Below are 20,878 nucleotides of genomic sequence, written 5' to 3'. Positions count from 1 at the left end.
AAAAATGTCATACAATGAGCAATGGGTTGGAAATAAACAGCCAACAAATGTCTCGAAAGATTTAGATTTTGCCTGCAAAAAGGAAATGTGTTAACGTTCCAGATTCATTTAGAATGGTTGTGACGCGTCTCTTTGTTGTAACCAAGTGAGCTCTCATGAACAAATAGGCATATCCGGTCTAACGAATGTAAAGGCTACTAATGCTGAAGTTTTTTATCAATCGAGATATAAAAAGAAGGAAAAGCATAAGTCACGGAACTTTTCATTAATATCAACTGTTCTTGATTTATAATCAATTTCAATTATCAGCAACACATCTCAACAGAAGCGAATCCCCTAAAGAGCCACATTTATACTTAATTTCCCCTTTTTTGAAGTCAGTTTGCAGTTTGAGAAATCGAACCGACAAATGTCAGTGTAACATTTCTTCCAATTTCTTAATGCCGTCCTTGAACAAAATCTGCACCACTCAAGTGTTGACCAAGAGACGTATATGTGTATTTCAAGTTGAACATTGCCGTTCGTTAATGGTTGGCCATTTTCTTGTGCCTCTCCAAATAGGAGAGCTGAACAAATGAGTCCCCACACGTGTCGCACACAAAGTTGAGCTCCTCTCTGTGAATGAGTCGAGCATGCTTCCTCAAGTTGCCATTTTGACTGAAGGCCAGGCCACAATGATCACATACAAAAGGCTTTTCCCCGCTATGCTTGCGGAGGTGCTTGTCCAGATATTGCTTGAGCGAGAACTTCTTATCACATTTATCACATTCGAATCGCTTTTCACCCACATGAACAGCCATCTTGTGTCGACTTAGCGTGGCCTGTTGACTGAAACCTTTCTGACACACATCACACACGTAGGGCTTTTCCTTGCTGTGGGTGTACGTGTGGTTCTTGAGATCCTTGCTGCCATTGAATCGCTTGCCGCAGTCCTTACACTCATGGGCTTTACCTCGAATACAAAGATGGTTCTCTTTGCCCTGCCAAAAGATGCATTTACACGTGGAACAGAATAGCTTGCCATGGGAGCGTTTGACGTGAGCCGTGAGGTTCTTCCGAGAATCAAAAATCTCCCCACACTCTCTGAACTGACATGGGAACGACGTGGATGAGGGCTCTTGTTGCGTCCTTTGATCTCGTTTCCTTGGCCTGTGATTACTATTAATTGACTTCTCCAGTTTTCCACTTTCCAGTTGATGACTGTCACTTCCAGAGACTTCTTTCTCGCCGATAACATCACATTGGATCCCCTTATCAAGGCTCTTAATCGCGGGGTTTAGCCTCAACATTTCACCCGGAGGGCTCCAGGAGCGAAAACTCATATTGGAAGTGGTCGAAGTGGGCTCTGCCAAGAGATCAACAACCATTGCGTCTTTGGCTGGAAGACTCATCTGAGCGGCTTCTTGAGTGAGAATGCAGTTCGTGCCTTCATCTAGGAGTTGGTGCATCTTGGCCGCTTCAGCCACTAACTCGTCTAATTGATAGACCTCTTCCTTCACCAGGAACTTGGACAGGACATTGGCCACTGACTCCATTATCGACTCGGAAAGGTCCAGATCGGTTTTCATGAGACTCATCAGGGATCGTAGGAACTGCCTCAAATAAGGTGTTTCGGGCAAGACCACCGAGAAGGACTCGCCTTCTTGCGAGAGCTGCCAAAACTTGATGCTCATCCCAAAGTGGTTCTGACTGCGCCAATCGGAGTCTGGAAGAGAATCATATTAAGAAGAATGAGTGTTTGAGGTGAGGATAGCAAAAAAGAGGTTTGAGAGGCAACATGTCCTCGGTTGTCAGTGTCACCAAGACGGAGTTTGGTGATTATCTTGGGAACGATGTTATCATGACTCAGCAAGTTTCTTGACCAAACACGGAGAAAATACGAAAGCGGATATTGAGAGAGGAGACTTGTCGAAAATCCCCCACGGAGAGCTTCTATTCGGATTGTGCTCGCCAAGAAGGGCGGATGTTTTAAAACTGACTTGATTATATATGTCTGTTCAACGATTGCTCTTTATTTCCTTTGAAGTTGAAAACCTTTCCCAATTCTGGGATCTCTTGTCTTTGGCAACAAGAAAAGCTCTTGATAAACGAAAGTTAGCATCTGCGTCAAAACAAGTTAAGGCTCTTTTAAATGGAAATTTGGTTACAAAGTATTCATAGAATTATCAAGTTTCTACTTCATCAGAGCAAAAAACATTACATTGTTGAAGAACCAATGACATCAATTTCCTTTTTATGGGATATTCATTTCCACCTGCATAATAACTATCTAACAATAAGCTCTATGTAGTGCGCACATTACTAAAACATCGGATTGTCCAGGTTCAATTGGAATTCTACACGAATTAGCAACTTAGGGGGTGCAATGAAATTATGCTCTCGTTTGGATGGCTCCAAAGTAATCTTGGCACACAGAATTGATAAGTAAAGCGCTGAATGCCGAGACCGCCACTTGCCGCCAACTGGATTAATGGGCACAGAGTTTTCGATTTCGAATTGAGGTTCCCCACACTCATCTGCACCGTCCGTTGATAAAAACCGTCAAATATGAGAAAAATGATGTTGTCATTTGGATTTTATCGGACATTTAGTCTCCTAATGGGATTGACTAGTACCATTTATCAATCAATTGTTTTTATCTGCGCAACATCGAACGTTTAGACGATCATTTTGGATAAGTATTATATGCCTAAAGTAGAGAAGGTATAGGTCAATGGTCTGCTGAGAAGAGAAGCGGCATGTGCTTCTAATTATAATTGTATTTCATTAAAGAGCGTGGTTTACAGGGTTGTCTAGATATTTCTGGGCAAGGATTTCAATTATGACAAATCAGGGTAACAATCAAAAGAGGTTAGCCAAAGGTTCATTTTGTATTCTTATAGGTTATGTATTCTTATACATATTAAGCATCAAGGCTCTCCATGGCAGAGGCAATGAATTGCTGTGGTTGATTTGAAGGATTTTTGAGGCCTTAAGGGGTGTGTTAAGGCTACAGTATTGGTTGATTTTTTCCTCGAAGCAATGTCTGATCAAGTTCTTAGAAACTAGATCTGTAAAATAGATTCACACATGTTTCAGAATCACATGAAATTGATTTCAAATCCGTTCAAACTTTTGAAACAAAAGAGAAATGCAAAGCCTAAACTAAGAATTTGAGTCACTTGATCAAGACAATGGAAAGTTACTTGAGCATATCCAGTTGAAAGTAGGCAAAGCTTTTCAAACATGGGTTGGATATATTGCACTTTTAAGTCCAGAGAAAGCATCACGATGCTAACTCCATCTTCAATATGCTTCTCTCCAATGAGATCAGCAGGTTTACAAAAGGTCGAAAAAGTCCAAAGATGTTTCAATAAGAACATCACAGGAATGAGAGAGCTCTCGTATTGGGAGAGGTTAGAAAGGTTTTGTACAGGACTGTACATTGTTCAGAGAAGGCACGAAAGGCATCTGGTACTGTACGTCTTCAACAGCATTCTTAAGCTTTGTCCCAACCCAGGATTTAGGGTCAATTCTAGTGACAGTAAAGGCTTAATGTGCGTTTTGAGAGCTCCCTTATGCCCTCGAGAATCCCAGATAGTTCGGCAAAAAAAACCAAGCTTGTTCAAGCACATTTCAAAGAATCTTGCCTCAAATATTTGGACAACCCATTACTTACATCTGAACCAAGCATATTATGTGTCTTACTTACTTAAGCTTAAACCACTTCTTGTGATCAATTACTTGACTTGAATTTTAATAAAATGTAGGGGGCTCATTACTCGTTTAATATGTGTCCAATTAAAATACCCGTTAATGTGAATATAGAGTGTAAGAACAATTGAAAATGAAATATAATTCTGAAAACTGAAATTATTATGCAAAGTCATGATATTTGATCTACAACCAAGCCTGAAGCAACGCAAGCATGCAGCAATGAATTGAATTTGAAAGGAAGTTACAGGGCTGGGCGAAAACATATGTATGTTTCATACCTGTTCTTGAAAAATACAGCAGAAATTGTGCAAAAGGAATCAAGCGAAGAGCAACAAAACCAAAGTTTGATTTCTTACATTGATAATTCATGCAGAGCAAAACTTTGAGACGCTTGTTCGAAACCAAACAGAAACTTGACCAGACTCCAACAGAACCGATTGCAACTTCGGAAGTGGTCAGGACGGGGGAAACAACTTTCTTCTTTTTCCAGGGAACATTTAACATCCGCACAGAGTTTTCAGCCAATCTCCCAAGGGATCGGGGAGGCCCCTGTTTCTTCTTCCCCAGTTGCACATCCAATTAATGATAACAACAACAACGTACCTTTGTAGGTGTGAGACGGCATGGTGACATCCGTTCAATTGGACGCTGCTGATGTCTCTTCTTCTTTTTTGTATGTCTCAGAAAGCAAACTTCTCGAAACCTCTCGAGATATCCATAGAGTGTCTGTTCTTCAAACCACTTCAATCCGCGGCTGCTCTTGGCCCACGATTGCTCTCTAGCTCAAGATGTTTCCTCTACTCCATGCAGCCATTAACTGCGATCATCGTCATCATCATCATCAGGTTCTTCGACACCTCTCGAGCACCCTGGATGGCCATAATCATCACCACCACCATCACCACCACCACCACTACTACTACCACCAACACCACCACGAGCTCATCATCCACCGATCACAAATTGTCGAAACTTGGTTTATCCATCTTCGATGAATCGTCCCTCCCTCGTGCCTCGACTCCTCTATTCCTTCTTCGTCCGTGAATCCCCGCTCGATCCGATTTTCCCGCAACGATTTGTCCACCAACGAGCGGCATTCGGCTCCGACAACGTCCGCTCTTTCGTCTCATTTTTCCACTCCCAGACGAGCTTAAGCATGAAGAATGAGGAGGAGGAAATGCCTCGGAATGCGTGGTGCTGGTCTACGTAGTGCGTATGTACGTACCTACATGTTCACGTACTTGGGGTTCTATCAAGTGATAAGTAGTAGTAAGTGGCGTTCAACAGTTCTTCTCCTCCGCCTACTTCTTCAGCTCTTCATTCTCCATCGGGGTCGAGGAGGGTGCCTTAACGGGGAGGTGACGGACAGAATGAGGTTCCTCTATCTACGTAGTCTTACCATCCCCATCAATCCCCCCCCCCTCCTCCCTTCGCTCTTTGCAACGCGGTGAATGGCACCATTGGGCTCCTTGGAACCCCCCCTTTCCGACACCCTGGGGTTGTCCATGAAAGGAAAGAAGAGCGAGTAAAAGAAGGCATGCACATTGGGGGAGGAATGAAGAAAAACCTCATGTCATTCCATTGTTATTGTTTCCTAAACACAATTGAGGATTTCCAGCCGGTTCTTGTCTCGGATTTCTCCCATTCACTTTGGCACATAGTGTTTGACTGTCGTCGCTTTGGATATGAAGTACCCGGGTATACAATGCATGTCCGCACTCTTGAATGAGTTGTTGAGAGTATACGTAGCTAGGCGATAGACAAGCTAACAGCGCTTGTGTACACATACAGAAGTGAATTTGCCAATTTGTCGCCCTCTTGTCTTTGGGTTCAAGTTCCATCGAGTGTGAAACGGAAGCACTTTGCCCTTAGAAATATCCATAAAGCCAGAGATACAACATACCACGGTCGATTGTTGAGAGCAAATACCTTGAATCTGTGGAATGCATAAAGCACTGCAGTGCACACAACGGTTTGTTCCGATTGTGTTGGGATAAGTGGTACCCAATCTGCACCATGAGGTGGTGCAACTCTTTTATTTTGGAACAGGAGATAAGCGATAGGGGAAAGCGAGAAAGAGATAAGGAACAGTTCCACGCGATGTTCCCATCGGAACAGCAGGATGTTATTCCACTCGTCAGGCTCACAATCGAGTGTGAAGGTACGGTTCATGTCGCCTCCTAGGCTATAAAGCCATTCCAACTTAGCCAAGCAAATGTCAGATGAACAACAAAGATTCTATCGTCTGTGGTGTCAGATAAAAAGATAGAAGCAATTGGCGATAGATCTTCTTGTTTTCACACTTTTAGCATGAGAGTCCCAACATATGGACCAAAGGGCTGGTGCGTTAAATGCAACTTGTTCCAGAAAAATCATTACTTTTACCAGCAATCAATGGGAACCTCGTTGGACCCAATTACTTAATCTGTTGGGCTAACGTGTTTCAATAACATCACACAACTCACACTTCTTCTTCGTCCCAGTTGAGCCGATTTGTTTTTGTTACAAAGGGGCCATTAATAGACACACTCGTACAAATACGTATGTACGCACCAAGTGCAATCCCAATGTCTGTCTGTGCCTGCCGGTTCTGGTGCTCTCTACTGTTGTTCAATACCAGCTTAAGTACATACCGGGCACTGGAAATCAATCAGCTGAGGTGAGGAACCATTCAACAATGGTCCACCAACACATCATAAACGAGCACACTATGCTTTCAAAACAACGCCACCTTATTCCCTAGACTAGAGCCACTCCTTAGGCTCTACCCTAGACATGATAGACACCCGTTCGAGCTCGATTTCTCTCTCAAACGGAGACTTTTTCAACTCAGATCATTTTGTCCATTGAACAATGGCCGTTTTCGGGTGGAGAAAGCTTTGGTGGAGAAACGACTACCACCACTACGACGACGACTGCCAAGTACCATTGAGGATCTCGGAGTGAGACACCTTGGCAAATAACTAAATATCCAGGACGAGGTGAGTGGAGGGCGGGTGAAGTGGAGGTAAACCCTTGAAAAATACTGACATAAGCCTCTCGATATCCTCTTAGCTGACACAATGACCAAGGCGATCTTGTCAATATGTTCATGGCTGATTTGATCTCATTGGGCGAGGAAACCCCGGAACTCTCCATCCGACCAACGTCCGACGTCCTTTTGTTGGAGGTGTCAATTTAGCGAGAAGCGAGAACCTCAACTTAATCTTCAGTATATACAACCAGTAGTGGTAGTGGAGCTCCAAGATCAAGAAGACTCGTACCGTTTTGGAAATTGAAGAGATACAATTTTCTTTTGGAGAGCAAAATCAACCGGCTGATACATGTTTCACGGTGAACAATAGGTTATCATCAGTCCTCGGCATTGCTCCATAGCTCTACCACCTCCGCTTTGATTCCAACTCAATTGAAGTTCTTTCAAGTCATTACTATTGTATGGCAGGCAGTCAATCCATCGATTTGGCGGCGCTGTTCTTGAAGCTCATCGATTTTGACGGAAGACCTGCAGATTCGCTCCTTCTTTGACTCGTATGATGGTACCTTTCAACGTGGTTGGTAGATGGAGAATAATGCTCCAAAGCAAATGTCAGTTTGAGATTGCAACCAACACGGGAATCATAAATAAATCCGAGCACAAAGCATTGTAAAATATCAACCAGTACTTGAAATGACTTCGGTTAGAAAATGACAGTTGTTTTCACAAAGATTTTCAGAGCCAATTCTCAGTCAAGAAGTAAGATTTAGTCTTTTCAGTAGCAACATTGTTAGACTAGACAAGTGCATTTACCGGTAGCCATCGCACCATAGACGACTCAAGTAGTGAAATTCAATTTTAGAGCATGAGAGAGAAGTCCTTAAAACTGTAATATGATGAAGTAACAAGTTTTTTAAAGTTGAGGGAATATATATATTCTATTGGTATTCATATGTAATCTTGGGACATCAAAGCCTTTTTTAACGAAATTGTATAGCTAATGCTTAGCAATCATTCATCTCTTCAAAAGAAGATACGCAACTTCTAGCACTTACATGTACAGTTGTATCGATGGTATATTTCAAATACTTGGCAAATTAATTTTATCCTAGAATTACGGACAACCATTCAAGCAGCCCAAAGTCGACAGATTTTGGTTGCACATTCAGCCTTCAATTTTTGGCGCATCACTAGTGTATCTATGCCCATCCCTAGCGTTGGTGCAGTCATCAACGCTGTCAGACCTCTGTCGTTACCATGTCCATCCCCGCCGAGATCCAACATCCATTTCTCCTCGCTCTCTCTCCCTAGGAGTTTCCGCACCTCCCACCCCTGTTCAATATGATTTTTCAATCTACTGGAATGTGTCGAGAGCAAAATAATTTGATGAATCGGCAAGTGCCATAACTACTACTACCACTACTACTACCATGACTACCGCATCATGATTACTAAATTTTGGAGCGTTTTATCTGATTCCATTGGAATATGTAGTCTCCATATGAAAGATGATGGTGATGTTATGAGCGGTGCTCGATTAATTGATGTGCCTCAATTTGTGGCATGAGGGAACCAGGAGTCGGATCGATAATCATTATCGCGTTAACCTGATGATGTCTTCATCCATTGAGTGCTCTCTGCCGACACTTCATTACTGTCGAATAAATCGACCACAACCAATCCCACGTCTCAGATCAGCTCGGCCTGAGCTCCAATTTCCAACGGGCTTCTTCTTCTTCCACTGTGCGCTGGTTAATAGATGATGAGAATCTTAAACTGTTATGAATTCAGGGCTTTTCAGGTCGGCCGTTCTCATGGCGTTGTCTCAAAATATTGTTATCGCTAGGAGTCACATCCAATTAAACTTGGCGTATGATTGGTCTTGTGTCGGGAAAGGAAACTTTTCAAAAATGTGCACACGCTAGATCGAACCCTTGATGTCAATTACTCTCAAGTGAAATTCTACACCGGGGCCGGGTCGGGACTCAGACACAAAAAGAAGCGAGACACAGGAGACCTTTCCACTTCCACTTCCATCCCAACCTAATTCCAATACCATCCTGCTTGATGTCGCCGACCCTTCGTGTTGGATAGATGGTTGTCATTGTGGAACACATATTTTGGTCCACCATTCGCACATCGCCAGTCAGAGTGCAATAATCCACAATATCTACCTAATATGTCCACATGAACATGACATTGGGTCATTTCTAGATTTATATATGTAATCAAAAAAACGCGACAGCAAGTTTCTCACCAGAATGATGGGCATTTGACGATGGAACGTGGATCCTGCCGAGAGTTATGAATTTTTGATAGCGGTTGGGACTGGTGGTCTTCACATTTTGAGCAGCTTCCTCCCACCCATCCCCATAATTTTAGGACTCGGCTGTGGTTGAATGGGCTTTGGGTGCAATTTGAGGAGCTGCCTGTCCTCTCGGTAATCATCGATATATGGTCTGTAGTACGTTCATATTTTTGTCAAAATGATAGTCCTCCAGAGTAGAGAACCATTTCATTTCATGCTTCCGAAAAAACATGGTATGTATATACATAAATCCCCGTCTTTTTATCAGAGATCAAATCTGCCACCTCATGTCCTATTTAATATCTTAATCAAGACGACCCTCTGCCAGGCTAGCACAATCAAATAGACAACTCATTTCTCATCAAATAATTCACTCCCCTTCCCTGGTCCAATTCTTTCCCCCTTTCTGTGGTACTCAGGGTTCCCTTGGGGTGTCTTAGGGTTCCTTGGTATGAGCGACAACGTCATCGAGTCGAACCAATGGGAACCCTGGTTGCCTTTGGCCTCCCTCCCATGGAAAAAACTCATTCAAAGCTCAGCTGCATCCCAATAATACCCGGCATTGCTCGTCATGCATTCGCACCTTCTATTCTTTCTCATTCTTTCTTCTACGTACGATGATTATGAAGCTTTGCATCATTGGCCTGTGTTTGCACCCGTGTTCCCCCTTCAACTTGCTCTTCACCGTGTGCTTCAGTACTTTGAGACGAATCTAGTAGCTATCGGGAGATGGTCTCTTGAAGCACCCTGGCTCACCTTCCGACAATCAACACCTTCAGGCTAAAGAGATGAAATCCACTCAATCATCTTTCATTCTTCTTGTACGTACGTACTGGACGACAATCCTCTGTTCCTTGGATGGATGAAGGTTGGTACTCAGAGAACAAAAACCAATGTTTCAAATACAGGGATAACAACCATGAAGACAGTTCGAGACGGTTTTTTGGTGGTGGGTGTAGCTCTGATGTCTATTATTTCCGTCGCCCTTGTCTCCTGCTCAATGAATTAGAGCCAATCTGATCACTCGTGTAACATCTGGTGGAGATCTCAAGCGTTTGATGGAGAGCTTTCCGATCTACTCGACGCTCTTTATGGATGTGGATGAGGAGATAACAGTGTGCAGGAAAGAGGCAGAATTGGATGTGACATGATGGTTTTAACGAGATCAGTCAATATATTTACACACAAAGACGGCCGAGCCCCGAGCTCGTCCTGAGAGTTACTTGTGAACAAGTGTCGATGGGACTTTTAGGCGTTGTTTTCTCTTCAGATCAGCCTTTAGTGCTCGTCTGTCTCTTCGCTTGTTGTCGGCTATTGCTTTAAGGGATATTGTAATTGAATTTAACTTGTCTCACACCGTTGGTTGGCGTGGATGTAGAGTTGGTTGGAACTCGGAACACGAGGAATGAGCAAAGTAAATCGGATTAGGTGAAAGGGGTTAACAACGTGTGCTTTCCGCCCTCCAAATGGAAAGAAGGATGATCGAGATGCGCTACATTCTAGATTGACACGACCTGAGGCCATTTAGATGATGTCATTACATCAATCTCAGACATTAACCACAGTCTATTTGTCAGTCACAAACACGCCGACAACTCAGGTTCCATATGCACAACCTCGAGGCTAAAAAGGATTCGAACATTCTATATTAGAGAGAACACGAAAAGACGGATATGGTATTGGTTCGTATTGGGAAGTTTGGGAAGTTTAATGTCATGAAAAGCCTTTTCTGTCTCAAATTGCCCAGTCTTTGATGAGAGGGCTCGTTTGCCAAGTTCAGAGAGATACTTTTCAAGCTGCCAAAGTTGGTGAGCGAACCCAGAATATGTGAGGCATGTCGAGAACAAATGTTTGGAACAAAACCCCATTCATTTAAGTAGATGTGAGAACTCCTTTTGGCCACAATGCAACTGGCGGGTGATTTGATAGTAACAAGCCAGAGGCCTGTTTTTTAAAGCTCGAACCTCGGAGTTAGGGGCTTGGACGTTAACCGGTATGAAAAAACACTTGCCAAAGTGGCGAGCGGAGGCTCATTCTGGGTAACGTTCAAGCCTTAACTCAGAGGTACGAGCGTTTAAAAAAACTCGCCTCAAGTTAGGAATAATGTATAGTAATTAGAACCAGGATTTGGTGTGCAAAGAGAGGGTTTACTATGTTAGTAATAAAGATCAAACCCATTGCCAAATTAGAGTTGACAGGGATAAATACAAAAAATCATTTTGAAATGAACTATGGTTATAACTTTCGAAAGTATCTCCTTTGATTGAATAAAACTTCCAATTTCGTCGTTGTAAAATTTACTGTGCATCACAATAGCCTTTCGTTCATCTTTCTTACTAACACTTTCAAAGCTGTCTTTTCTCTAACAGCAAGCAGTTATGAAGGGAATTTTCAAATACATCTCAAGTTATTTTTTGGAAGTTACTTGGGACTTCAAGTTGTTATTGAAGCCCTTATAAAATCATCATCGAGACAAGTGTCCAAGCGAAAGCCAATGACTCGAACCCGTCGTTTTCCAAATCCGTTGAAATCTCATGATGCATAATCAGACCTGTGTTGTAATTGTAATTTATTACTTTGAGAAACATGGTAATTGCAATTTTGATTAATTACGTGTGAAGGGATGTAATTGAGATATTTCCATTGCAAATTTCAATTATATTTCCGCCCGAAAAACCAAAGTTGTGCATTTTTTTTAAAAAACAATTGGGTTATGCGTGATATTGACGTTTCTTCATTTAATCTTGCTAATCGGTTAATTCCTTTGCTTGAACTGTCCTTCCGGTGGTGTAATGCTCATCCGACTTTGCACTCATTCCTATGATGTTGCCAAACATCTCTACCACTGACCATTGTATCTGAAGTAGATCATATGAGTAGTGTTAATTAAAATTTCAAAGAATGTCATTCCTGTGAAACTTTCTTTGCTAAATTACCTTGACAAGGTTATAATCAAAGAACATTGACCAGAAAATGTGAATGAGCATTGTGCTTGTATTTCAATATCAGAATTAATTGTCACATACCTGAGCTACTTAATTTGATAAAAAGCTTCAAAAAGAAGAACAATGGCGAATTCCGAGTAAAGATAAGCAAATTTTTTTTTAAAGAGGTGTTCTGGAAAAAGTAATGCAATTGTAATTTAATTGCAATTTAAAAATAACTGCATTTGTACTTCAATTACAATTTGAAAGTAATTGCATCTGTAATTAATTACATTAAAAATGAAATACTTGTAATTTAAACACATCTGAAACTAATATTTATCTAATTATGATTAATTACATTTAAGACATAATTGACACAGGTCTGTTCATAATAAAGGCCTATATTTACCCAGGTGTGTCTGATGCCTGTGGAGAAGGTCGTGATTATAACAAAAGGACAAGTCAAAGGTCACAATAGAAATTACGGTAGGTAATTCACATTCCATGTACTTTTTGGAAAAAATATTACGTTCCACCTCAGGCTCAGTCAGCACTAAACTTTTCTTATTCTAAGAAAGCTTTATGGCCAAAGGTTAATCACTGCCACTTGTGACTGCATTTGGAGAAGAAATATCCTGAAACAAATCTGTGTGTTATGCCCCTGTAGTTAGTTGAGGTATACTCGTACATGTCTCGCTTATTTGCTATCTCTTGGTATTCTATAAGTTGTGATGCAATACTGCATCGTGATCGTGTACTCCTACAACAATATCGAGAGCCGTCCTTGTCACTTCCCGGGAAGACTCCTTCGTGATCATGAAGTTTTGTAACACCCCACTCTGGGATTTCAACCAGACTTGGAACACAGAGGAACCCGATTTCCCCGTGTGCTTTCATCATACCGTTTTGGTTTATGTGCCATGCCTTCTGTTGTGGCTTCTGACACCATTGGAATTGTATTGGATCAACTCCAGTCAGAGCAGGAATGTATTGTGGAACCCCATCAACATTGCCAAGTTCCTTTGTATTGGAGTGTGTATGATCCTGGACTTGATCGGCTTCAGCTTTCTCTTGGTGCAAATGGGATCCTCGATGGGTATGGTGGCAATTTCTGACATCTTGAGGCCTTTGATCTTGATCTTCACCCAAGTCTTGGCCTTAATCTTAACCTTTCTGAACAAGCGAATGGGGTTGACCACCTCGGCCATCCTATTCACTTTCTGGTGGCTGTTTGTCCTATGCTTTACTCCAACTTTCGCATCCGTTATTCGCTTTGGAGCTATAGCCACACCTAGGCCAATGTGGAACTTGGAACAATCTGTGTTGTACACGTTTTATTACGCATTTTTGGTAGCTATTGCCTTTCTTAACTGCTGGGCTGATCCTCCGCCCACATATTGGCAAATTGAGAGTAAGTCAATCCAGGAAAAACTTCATTGATTTAGTGCCTATCCAGAATGTTTTAACTCCCCTTCATAGAACAAGTGGAGACTCCATCACCCGAATTGTCAGCCTCATTTCCAAGTAAGGTCTTGTTCAGCTGGATGAACGGACTCTTCAAATTGGGCTGGAAGATTCCTTTGAATGCCTACAATATGTATGATCTCAAGCCCAACTTGATGAGCCAATTCTTGACGGACCGATGGAACAGGCTGAAAAAGTTCAGGATAGATCCCGTGAATTATGAGCCCAGGCTTAGTATTTATCGAACTCTGGGTCGCTCGTTTGGAGCCCAATTCCTTTGGGCTACTTTCTTTCAATTACTCACCTTGGTATTGAATCAGGTAAACCGTTAGTAATTGGAGGATTCTATGAGAGATATTCCGTTCTCTAATTCTTCACAAACAAACTTGTCTTTTGTGTTCCAGATGTCGCCTCAAATTTTGAGTCTGTTGATCAACTACACAACGAGCTCTGAACCAGAATGGAAGGGATACCTTTACATGACGCTAATGGTGGTGGTGAACATGATGAAAACATTGACCCTCTCTCACTATTTCTTCATGTTCACTATCATCGGCCAAAGTATCCGCACTATGCTTATTTCCGCAATCTATAAAAAAACTTTTCTCTTGAGTTCGTCCGCAAGACGAGAAAGATCAAGTGAGCATGGATCCCAAAATGAAGCCCCAAAGATGGGACTAACCCTTAACTGCTTTCAGTTGGAGAGACCGTGAATCTGATGTCGATCGACGCTGAGCGAGTATTTGCCGTGATTGGCTCCTTGAACACTGTTTGGTACAGTCCTGCTGTGATCATCTTGTCGTTAGCTTTCTTGTGGAATTATGTGGGAGCTTCATGTTTGGCCGGGCTGGGAGTCATGATCGTTTTGATCCCGGTCAATGCCATCCTGTCCGCCCAGATCAAGAAATACCAAGTGATCAACATGAAGAAGAAAGACGCTCGAATCGAAGTAATGAATGAGATTTTGGACGGGATCAAGGTCATGAAACTGTATGCGTGGGAGCCTTCGTTCGCAGAGAAGGTCAATAAGGTGCGACAGGAGGAGGTTCAGACCCTGAAGAAGATCTCTTATCTGGGTGCAGTTCAGACCTTTTTGTTCAATTCTGCCGTGTTCTTGGTTACTCTTGCCACTTTCGCCACCTACGTGCTGGTGGACTCATCCAATGTTCTGGATGCCCAGAAGGCTTTTGTGAGCATTTCTTACTTCAACTTGATGCGAGTACCCTTGAACCAATTGCCTATGTTCATCATCCAAATCATTCAAGCCTTGGTGTCTCATAAACGCTTGGACTCATTCCTGAACGCTCCCGAGATTGACGAAGACGCTATTACCAATGACCCCGACAATAAGGTAGCGATCCGCATAGAAGACGGATCTTTCGCATGGGACGAGGATTCGAGCCTTCAAAACATCAACCTGAAGGTCACAAGAGGTTCCTTGATCGCTATTGTGGGACAAGTTGGGTCAGGGAAATCGTCCCTAGTCTCTGCCATGTTGGGTGACATGCAGAAAACCTCAGGAACAGTGAATGTGGATGGGAGTCTGGCCTATGTTCCACAACAAGCTTGGATCCAGAATGCCACCGTTCGAGATAACATCACATTTGGTCGGGAGTACTTTGAAAATATCTACTTGGACACCGTGAAGGCTTGCGCTTTGGAAGAGGACTTTCTCATTTTGGACGATGGCGACCAAACGGAAATTGGGGAGAAAGGCATCAATTTGTCGGGCGGTCAGAAGCAACGTGTCAGTTTGGCCCGAGCAGTTTACAACAATCGAGACATCTATCTCCTTGACGATCCTCTTTCCGCTGTGGACGCCCACGTGGGAAATCATATCTTCAAGGAAGTCATTAGTAGCAAGACCGGGGTTCTGAGGAACAAGACGCGAATCCTCGTGACCCATAGTCTGTCGGTTCTACCTGAGGTCGACACGATCATTGTTCTGAAAAATGGCAACATTACGGAAATGGGAACGTATGATGAACTGGTCTCTTCTCAGGGGGCTTTTTCGCATTTCCTCGCAGAATACGGAACAACCTTACCTCAGAGTCTCACAGAAATCGAGGCAATGGATAATTTGAAGGAAGCTATCGAAAGCATGCTGCCTCTACCCTCAAATGACCTAAACCTGGCGAAAAAGTCGTCTCTGGAGGAATCGACACGGGTGATGTTCGGTCAAAAATCGCGTCACAACTCCGCGTCTAGTTCAACTGGAAATGCTCTGAGTTTGAGAAAACGGAAAACTGGCCCGGAATCGAAAGCCAAGATACTCAACAATTTCTCCCAACGGAAGTTAAAAAAGCCAAGAAAAAAGAAGTTGATCGTTGAAGAGAAATTGGAGACCAAGGCGGTGTCAATGGGCGTTTATCTGTACTATGCCCGTGCCATCGGTTTACTCGTGACCCTCTCAATCCTGGTTCTGTATGGCGTTAATCAGGGATTCTCCGTGGGAACCAACGTGTGGTTGGCCAAGTGGTCCGACGACCCCGACTCGGCCATTCCAAGTATTCGAAACATGTATTTAGGCGTCTATGGACTTCTGGGTGGAGCTTCCGCCCTCACGGTTATGTTAGTGTACCTGATCGTCACCATTGGGGGACTGAATGCCTCCACCAAATTGCACAACAACATTTTGACCACGGTCTTGGCTGCTCCCATGATGTTTTTCGATACGAACCCGAAAGGGCGGGTTTTGAATCGCTTCAGCAAGGATGTGGATGCAGTGGATTCTAGCGTGCCCGGCAATTTCAACGGGTTCTTCAAGTTCTTGTACAACACGTGCGGTACCATAGCCATCATTTGCTTCACGAATCCCATTTTCATCGCCATTTTCGTCCCCTTGTTCATCTGTTACTACTTCATCCAGAAGATCTACATCGCCACCTCACGACAAATCAAGAGGCTCAACTCCATTGCCCGATCCCCAATCTACAGCCTCTTTGGTGAAACCCTCTCTGGCGTTGTGACCATCAAGGCGTTCAAGCTCCAAGCCAATTTCCTTGATCAGAATAACGCTATGGTGGACATCTTCCAATCGAGCAATTATTTAAGCATGGCGGCTAACCGATGGCTATCCATCCGATTGGAAATGCTGGGCAACGTGGTGATTCTCTTCGCAGCCCTCTTCGCGGTTCTGGGCAAGAATGTCATGAATCCAGGGGTGGTTGGACTGTCCTTGAGTTATGCCATGCAAATCACAGGTTCCTTGAACTTCCTCATCAGAATGGTCTCTCAGATCGAGAACAATATGGTGAGTGTGGAACGCATTCAAGAGTACGAAATGGACGTGGATCAAGAGGCTAGCTACACTCTCGTTCAAGACCCATCCGAGGACGACAAGTGGCCTCCCCAAGGAGCCATTCGATTTCAAGACTACAAAACAAGATATCGCCCCGGATTAGACCTGGTTCTCAAAGGAGTCACTTGTGAGATCGTAGCGCGAGAAAAAGTGGGAATCGTTGGCAGAACTGGAGCTGGAAAATCATCACTAACCATGGCTCTGTTCCGCATGATTGAGCCTGCCTCCGGTAGCATATCCATTGATGGCACTAATATCGCTACATTGGGATTGGGTTTTCTTCGATCCCATATCACCATCATTCCCCAAGATCCAGTTCTCTTTTCGGGGTCCATGCGTCAGAATTTGGATCCATTTGGAAAGTTCTCCGATCCCGCTATTTGGAAGGCCTTGGAACTGAGCCATTTGGGGCAATATGTGTCGAGTCTAAAGATGGGATTAGATCATGAGATAGCTGAAGGAGGTGCTAATCTGAGTGTGGGCCAAAAACAGTTACTTTGTTTAGCTCGAGCTTTGCTGAGAAAAACACAAATTCTAATCTTGGATGAGGCAACGGCGGCCGTGGACCTGGAAACTGATGACCTCATTCAGACAACGATTCGGAAGGAATTTTCGGATTGCACAATTTTGACAATTGCTCACCGATTGAATACCATCATGGATTGTGACAAGATCATCGTTTTGAGTAATGGAATCATCGCCGAAATGGGCTCACCCACGGCGCTCTTGCAAGATCAACGGTCCATCTTCTATGATATGGCTCAGAACGCAGGATTGGTTTACACAAGTTTTACAAATTAGTTGGGAATCCCCACTTTTAACGTACGTCTGATAAGATAATTTGTGTTGCTTGGAAACTCAAGAATGTTCTGTCTTCAAATTCAGTGTCATGAATTCATGAACATGTTTGCGATAACTGATAAAGCATTGAAAAAAAAAGACTTGAATGAATTCGATAAAACGTGTATTCCACAATAAAAACACTAAAACTTAAACGTTTGTCGATCTAGTGCGAAAAGATGGTAGTGGGGGTGGGGGTACAGAATGAATATTCTCCTTTTTTCGTCTAGGTAACAAATACGAAACAATGAATACATATAAAAAAAGGTGCGTGAATCAATGGAGTGCTTTGGCAAGGTACAGGGGCACTCGATTTTGAAAGACACGGTGTACTTATTTACTCTTGGGACTAATTTTGTTGCTCGTTTTCTTGCTCTGTATCTTCAGTGACACGGAATTGGGATGCTCCAGAAGATTGTACATGTCTTCAATGTCTTGCGCATACTTTTGCTGTATGGGTTTGCGCTTGAGCTTGAATGCTGCGGTGACTAATCCAGATTCAGGAGTCCAAGGCTCAGGAATGAGATGAACTTGACGTGGAATCTCGAACTTTTGAAGCTTGGCTTTCTGAGAATATTGGATCACAGACTCGGTCACGTGTTTGACAACTTGAGGATCTCGACACAATCCCTCCACATCTTTGGCCTCTTTTCCCAATTCCTTGCCCAATTCCAAGAGCTTGGCCTCGTCTGGCACAATTAAGGCCACCATAGCATTCTCGTGCGAGTCGCCATAAGCGCAAATGTTGTCGATAAGAGTATGCGTCTTCAGACTGGATTCGACCTTCCCCAACGAAACGTATTCTCCGCCTTGGAGCTTGACCAGATCTTTCATACGATCAATGATCTTCACACTTCCGTCCGGAAGAGCCCAACCGATATCGCCCGTCTTGAAGAATTGCTTCCCATCTTCTTGGTAGAACTCTTCGGCCGTTTTCTCGGGCATATTGTAATACTCCTTGGCCACGTGATGCCCTCCGATCACAATCTCTCCCCGCGGGCCATTAGTATCTCTGACCGTGTAGCCCAATTCGGGGGCATCCACGATCTTTAGGTCGACCCCCATTAGGGGTGGACCTACAATTCCAGTGCGAACATCACCGGGCGCTGTTATGCAAGCGGTTGAACAAGTCTCGGTCAAGCCATAGCCTTGATGAAGAGAGCATCCAAGGCAGGTCTGGATGAAGGCATGGGCATCCTCTGATAAGGGTGCACCTCCGCTCAAGAGAATCTTCAACCTGCCTCCCACGATGCTTTGCATTTTGGAGAAGATGAGCTTGTTCATGATCGGGGTGTCGTAGCCATGCTCGACCCAGTACTTGCGGTATTCAATGCAGAAGTTGACGAGCTTTTGGGAGAATTCGCTTCGTTGCGAAATATTGAGCTTGATGCCCTTATAGATTCGGTCCAGTATCAGTGGCACCGCACACATCACGGTCGGTCGGAGAAGAGTGGCATCCCCCTTGGCTCCGGACTTGATCATGGTGCCCTTGTCAGTTAGAGTGTTGGGTGTTGAGTAGCCCAATTTGACGCCGAGAAGTAACATCACAGTCTCGGCTAACATCTCGAGAACATGGGCCAAAGGTAGGAACGCAATGTAGGCATCCTCCTCATTCACGGGCCTGCCTATTTTGGCCAGGGCTGCATCAGCCAGAGGCAGAATGGACAAAGCCCCGCTCACCATGTTACCATGCGTCAGAACCACGCCTTTGGGTACACCCGTGGATCCACTCGTGTACATAATGATGGCCGTGTCCGAGCTATTAGGTGAAGCTGCGGCAATCGAGGATTTTTGTCCCAATGCCAATACATCCGAGTAAGAGTACAGATTTACATCTTTCACAGGCTCAGGTTCAGGCTTGAGTTTGTTTTCGAAAAAGATGATATTCTTCAACTTGGGGACATCAGGCAAGACATGGATGAGCTTCGGTAGAAGGTCCAGGGATGTGATGGCGGTGGTCACTTCCGTCTGACTAATCCCGTGCACGATGCCTTCATCGCCCAGATTGGTATAGATGGTGACCAGGCCAATGCTATTCTTGAAGCAGCCCAAGGCCGAGGTCATCCATTCCGCCCGAGTGTCTGCAAATATGCAAATCCTTTCCCGGGGATGCACGCCCAATTCGCGGATGCCTCGTCCAAACTGATCAGCGCGGACATCCAAATCGGTGTACTTGAGCCACTGATATTCACCCAAAACCAGTTTGTTGAAGATCTTCCCATTGGGACCCTTCTCCGTGTCTTCCTTGATCACCGTCCTCGTTCCCAAAGCTCGTCTATTGCCGTACCTCTTGACCATGAACCGGAAGAGCTCCTCCATAGTGTTTATATTATCCGGATGGGATAAAATCGCGTCCCGAACCGGACTAGGATACGGGATGGCCCGAAAAGTGACCTCATTCCCGGTCCTGGATACGATGCGAGCCTTGGCTTCATTGGGCGAGTGACGGCGGCTTCGACCCCAACAAGGATGGTAGATTAGGGCGTAGATGGGGTAGGACAGGAACGTGTAAATGCCCACCAGGACCCTGACAAAGATCATAAGAACCGTGGCCAGAATCATTTTGCCGGCAAGGCGACTCGATGACACGGAACAAAGAAATTGGCGGGAAGCACGTGGTGCACTTCTGTATTAAGGGGAATGTGCTCGTAACAAAGAGTTGAAGGTGAGCAAGATAATTTTGAGCGGGAGCTATGAATGTAGCTCTTACCAAGTTTGGAATGGGATGATGTTGCGATGCCTGGGCTTTGACTGATATTGATTTGTACTTCGATCTGTTGGGTGCACTTATAGGATCACGTTAACGAGATATGATTGTTATTTTGTTAGGCTGTGAATCACGATTCTTCTATGAATACACTAGAATGAGCAGATAATCTCAGTTTGAATGTATGAACCACGCCATAGATGTAACAAGAGCATAAGATAGACACTGGGTAGATTTGCATAGAAGCCAGATTTAAGCACTATCACATTACTTTGTCTCCCACACTAAGTCCTAGGTCGATGCGTGCTAAGTTTTGAAACATGATTCATGGGAATCTTTACAAATGTACACTTTAGGGAGGGAAGAACACAGGAAACAAAGATCAGACTGAAATTGTGATCTGGTGAACTTGTCACGTGGCTTTTCTTTCAGGTCATTGAGATGCCTGATGCGATGAACTTGCAATCAGAAGTAGATAAACCTGATTTCAACTGACCCGAAATACCCTCCCTTGAAAGTTGATTGGCATGGGGGCCCTTCGCATGTTGAATCGAGTGTGTTTCAAGCTTTTCACATGTTCACTGTATGTAGATCAAGCTTTCCTTTCACACTGACAATGATTTTTTAACCTTCCGAATGTCTACCTTGAGGTAACTTTCTC

The 20,878-nt window shown here is 43.8% G+C and overlaps 3 protein-coding genes across 3 annotated transcripts; 1 reads left to right on the top strand and 2 right to left on the bottom strand.

Annotated features, from left to right (window-relative positions):
* Positions 1–421: 421 nt before the first annotated feature.
* Positions 422–5,103, bottom strand: LOC131886492 (zinc finger protein 718-like). The gene is made up of 2 exons (XM_059234856.1): positions 4,300–5,103; positions 422–1,705 (listed from the first exon to the last, which is right to left on the bottom strand). The coding sequence occupies exons 1-2, from the start codon at positions 4,319–4,321 to the stop codon at positions 525–527; spliced, it is 1,203 nt and encodes a 400-aa protein (XP_059090839.1). The 5' UTR covers positions 4,322–5,103; the 3' UTR covers positions 422–524.
* Positions 5,104–12,721: 7,618 nt separating this feature from the next.
* LOC131887288 (multidrug resistance-associated protein 1-like) lies at positions 12,722–17,887 on the top strand. Its single transcript, XM_059235859.1, has 4 exons — positions 12,722–13,316; positions 13,385–13,689; positions 13,774–14,008; positions 14,068–17,887. Exons 1-4 carry the CDS (start codon positions 12,722–12,724, stop codon positions 17,469–17,471), a joined length of 4,539 nt encoding a protein of 1,512 aa, XP_059091842.1. The 3' UTR covers positions 17,472–17,887.
* Positions 17,618–20,329, bottom strand: LOC131887289 (long-chain-fatty-acid--CoA ligase 4-like). The gene has a single exon (XM_059235860.1). It carries the CDS (start codon positions 20,070–20,072, stop codon positions 17,844–17,846), a length of 2,229 nt encoding a protein of 742 aa, XP_059091843.1. The 5' UTR covers positions 20,073–20,329; the 3' UTR covers positions 17,618–17,843.
* Positions 20,330–20,878: the final 549 nt, after the last annotated feature.

Source organism: Tigriopus californicus, chromosome 9 (genome assembly GCF_007210705.1).
Source record: "Tigriopus californicus strain San Diego chromosome 9, Tcal_SD_v2.1, whole genome shotgun sequence".
Lineage (NCBI taxonomy): Eukaryota > Metazoa > Arthropoda > Copepoda > Harpacticoida > Harpacticidae > Tigriopus > Tigriopus californicus.
The sequence above is the reverse complement of the archived record's forward strand: the minus strand, read 5'-3'. Positions and strand labels throughout refer to the sequence as shown.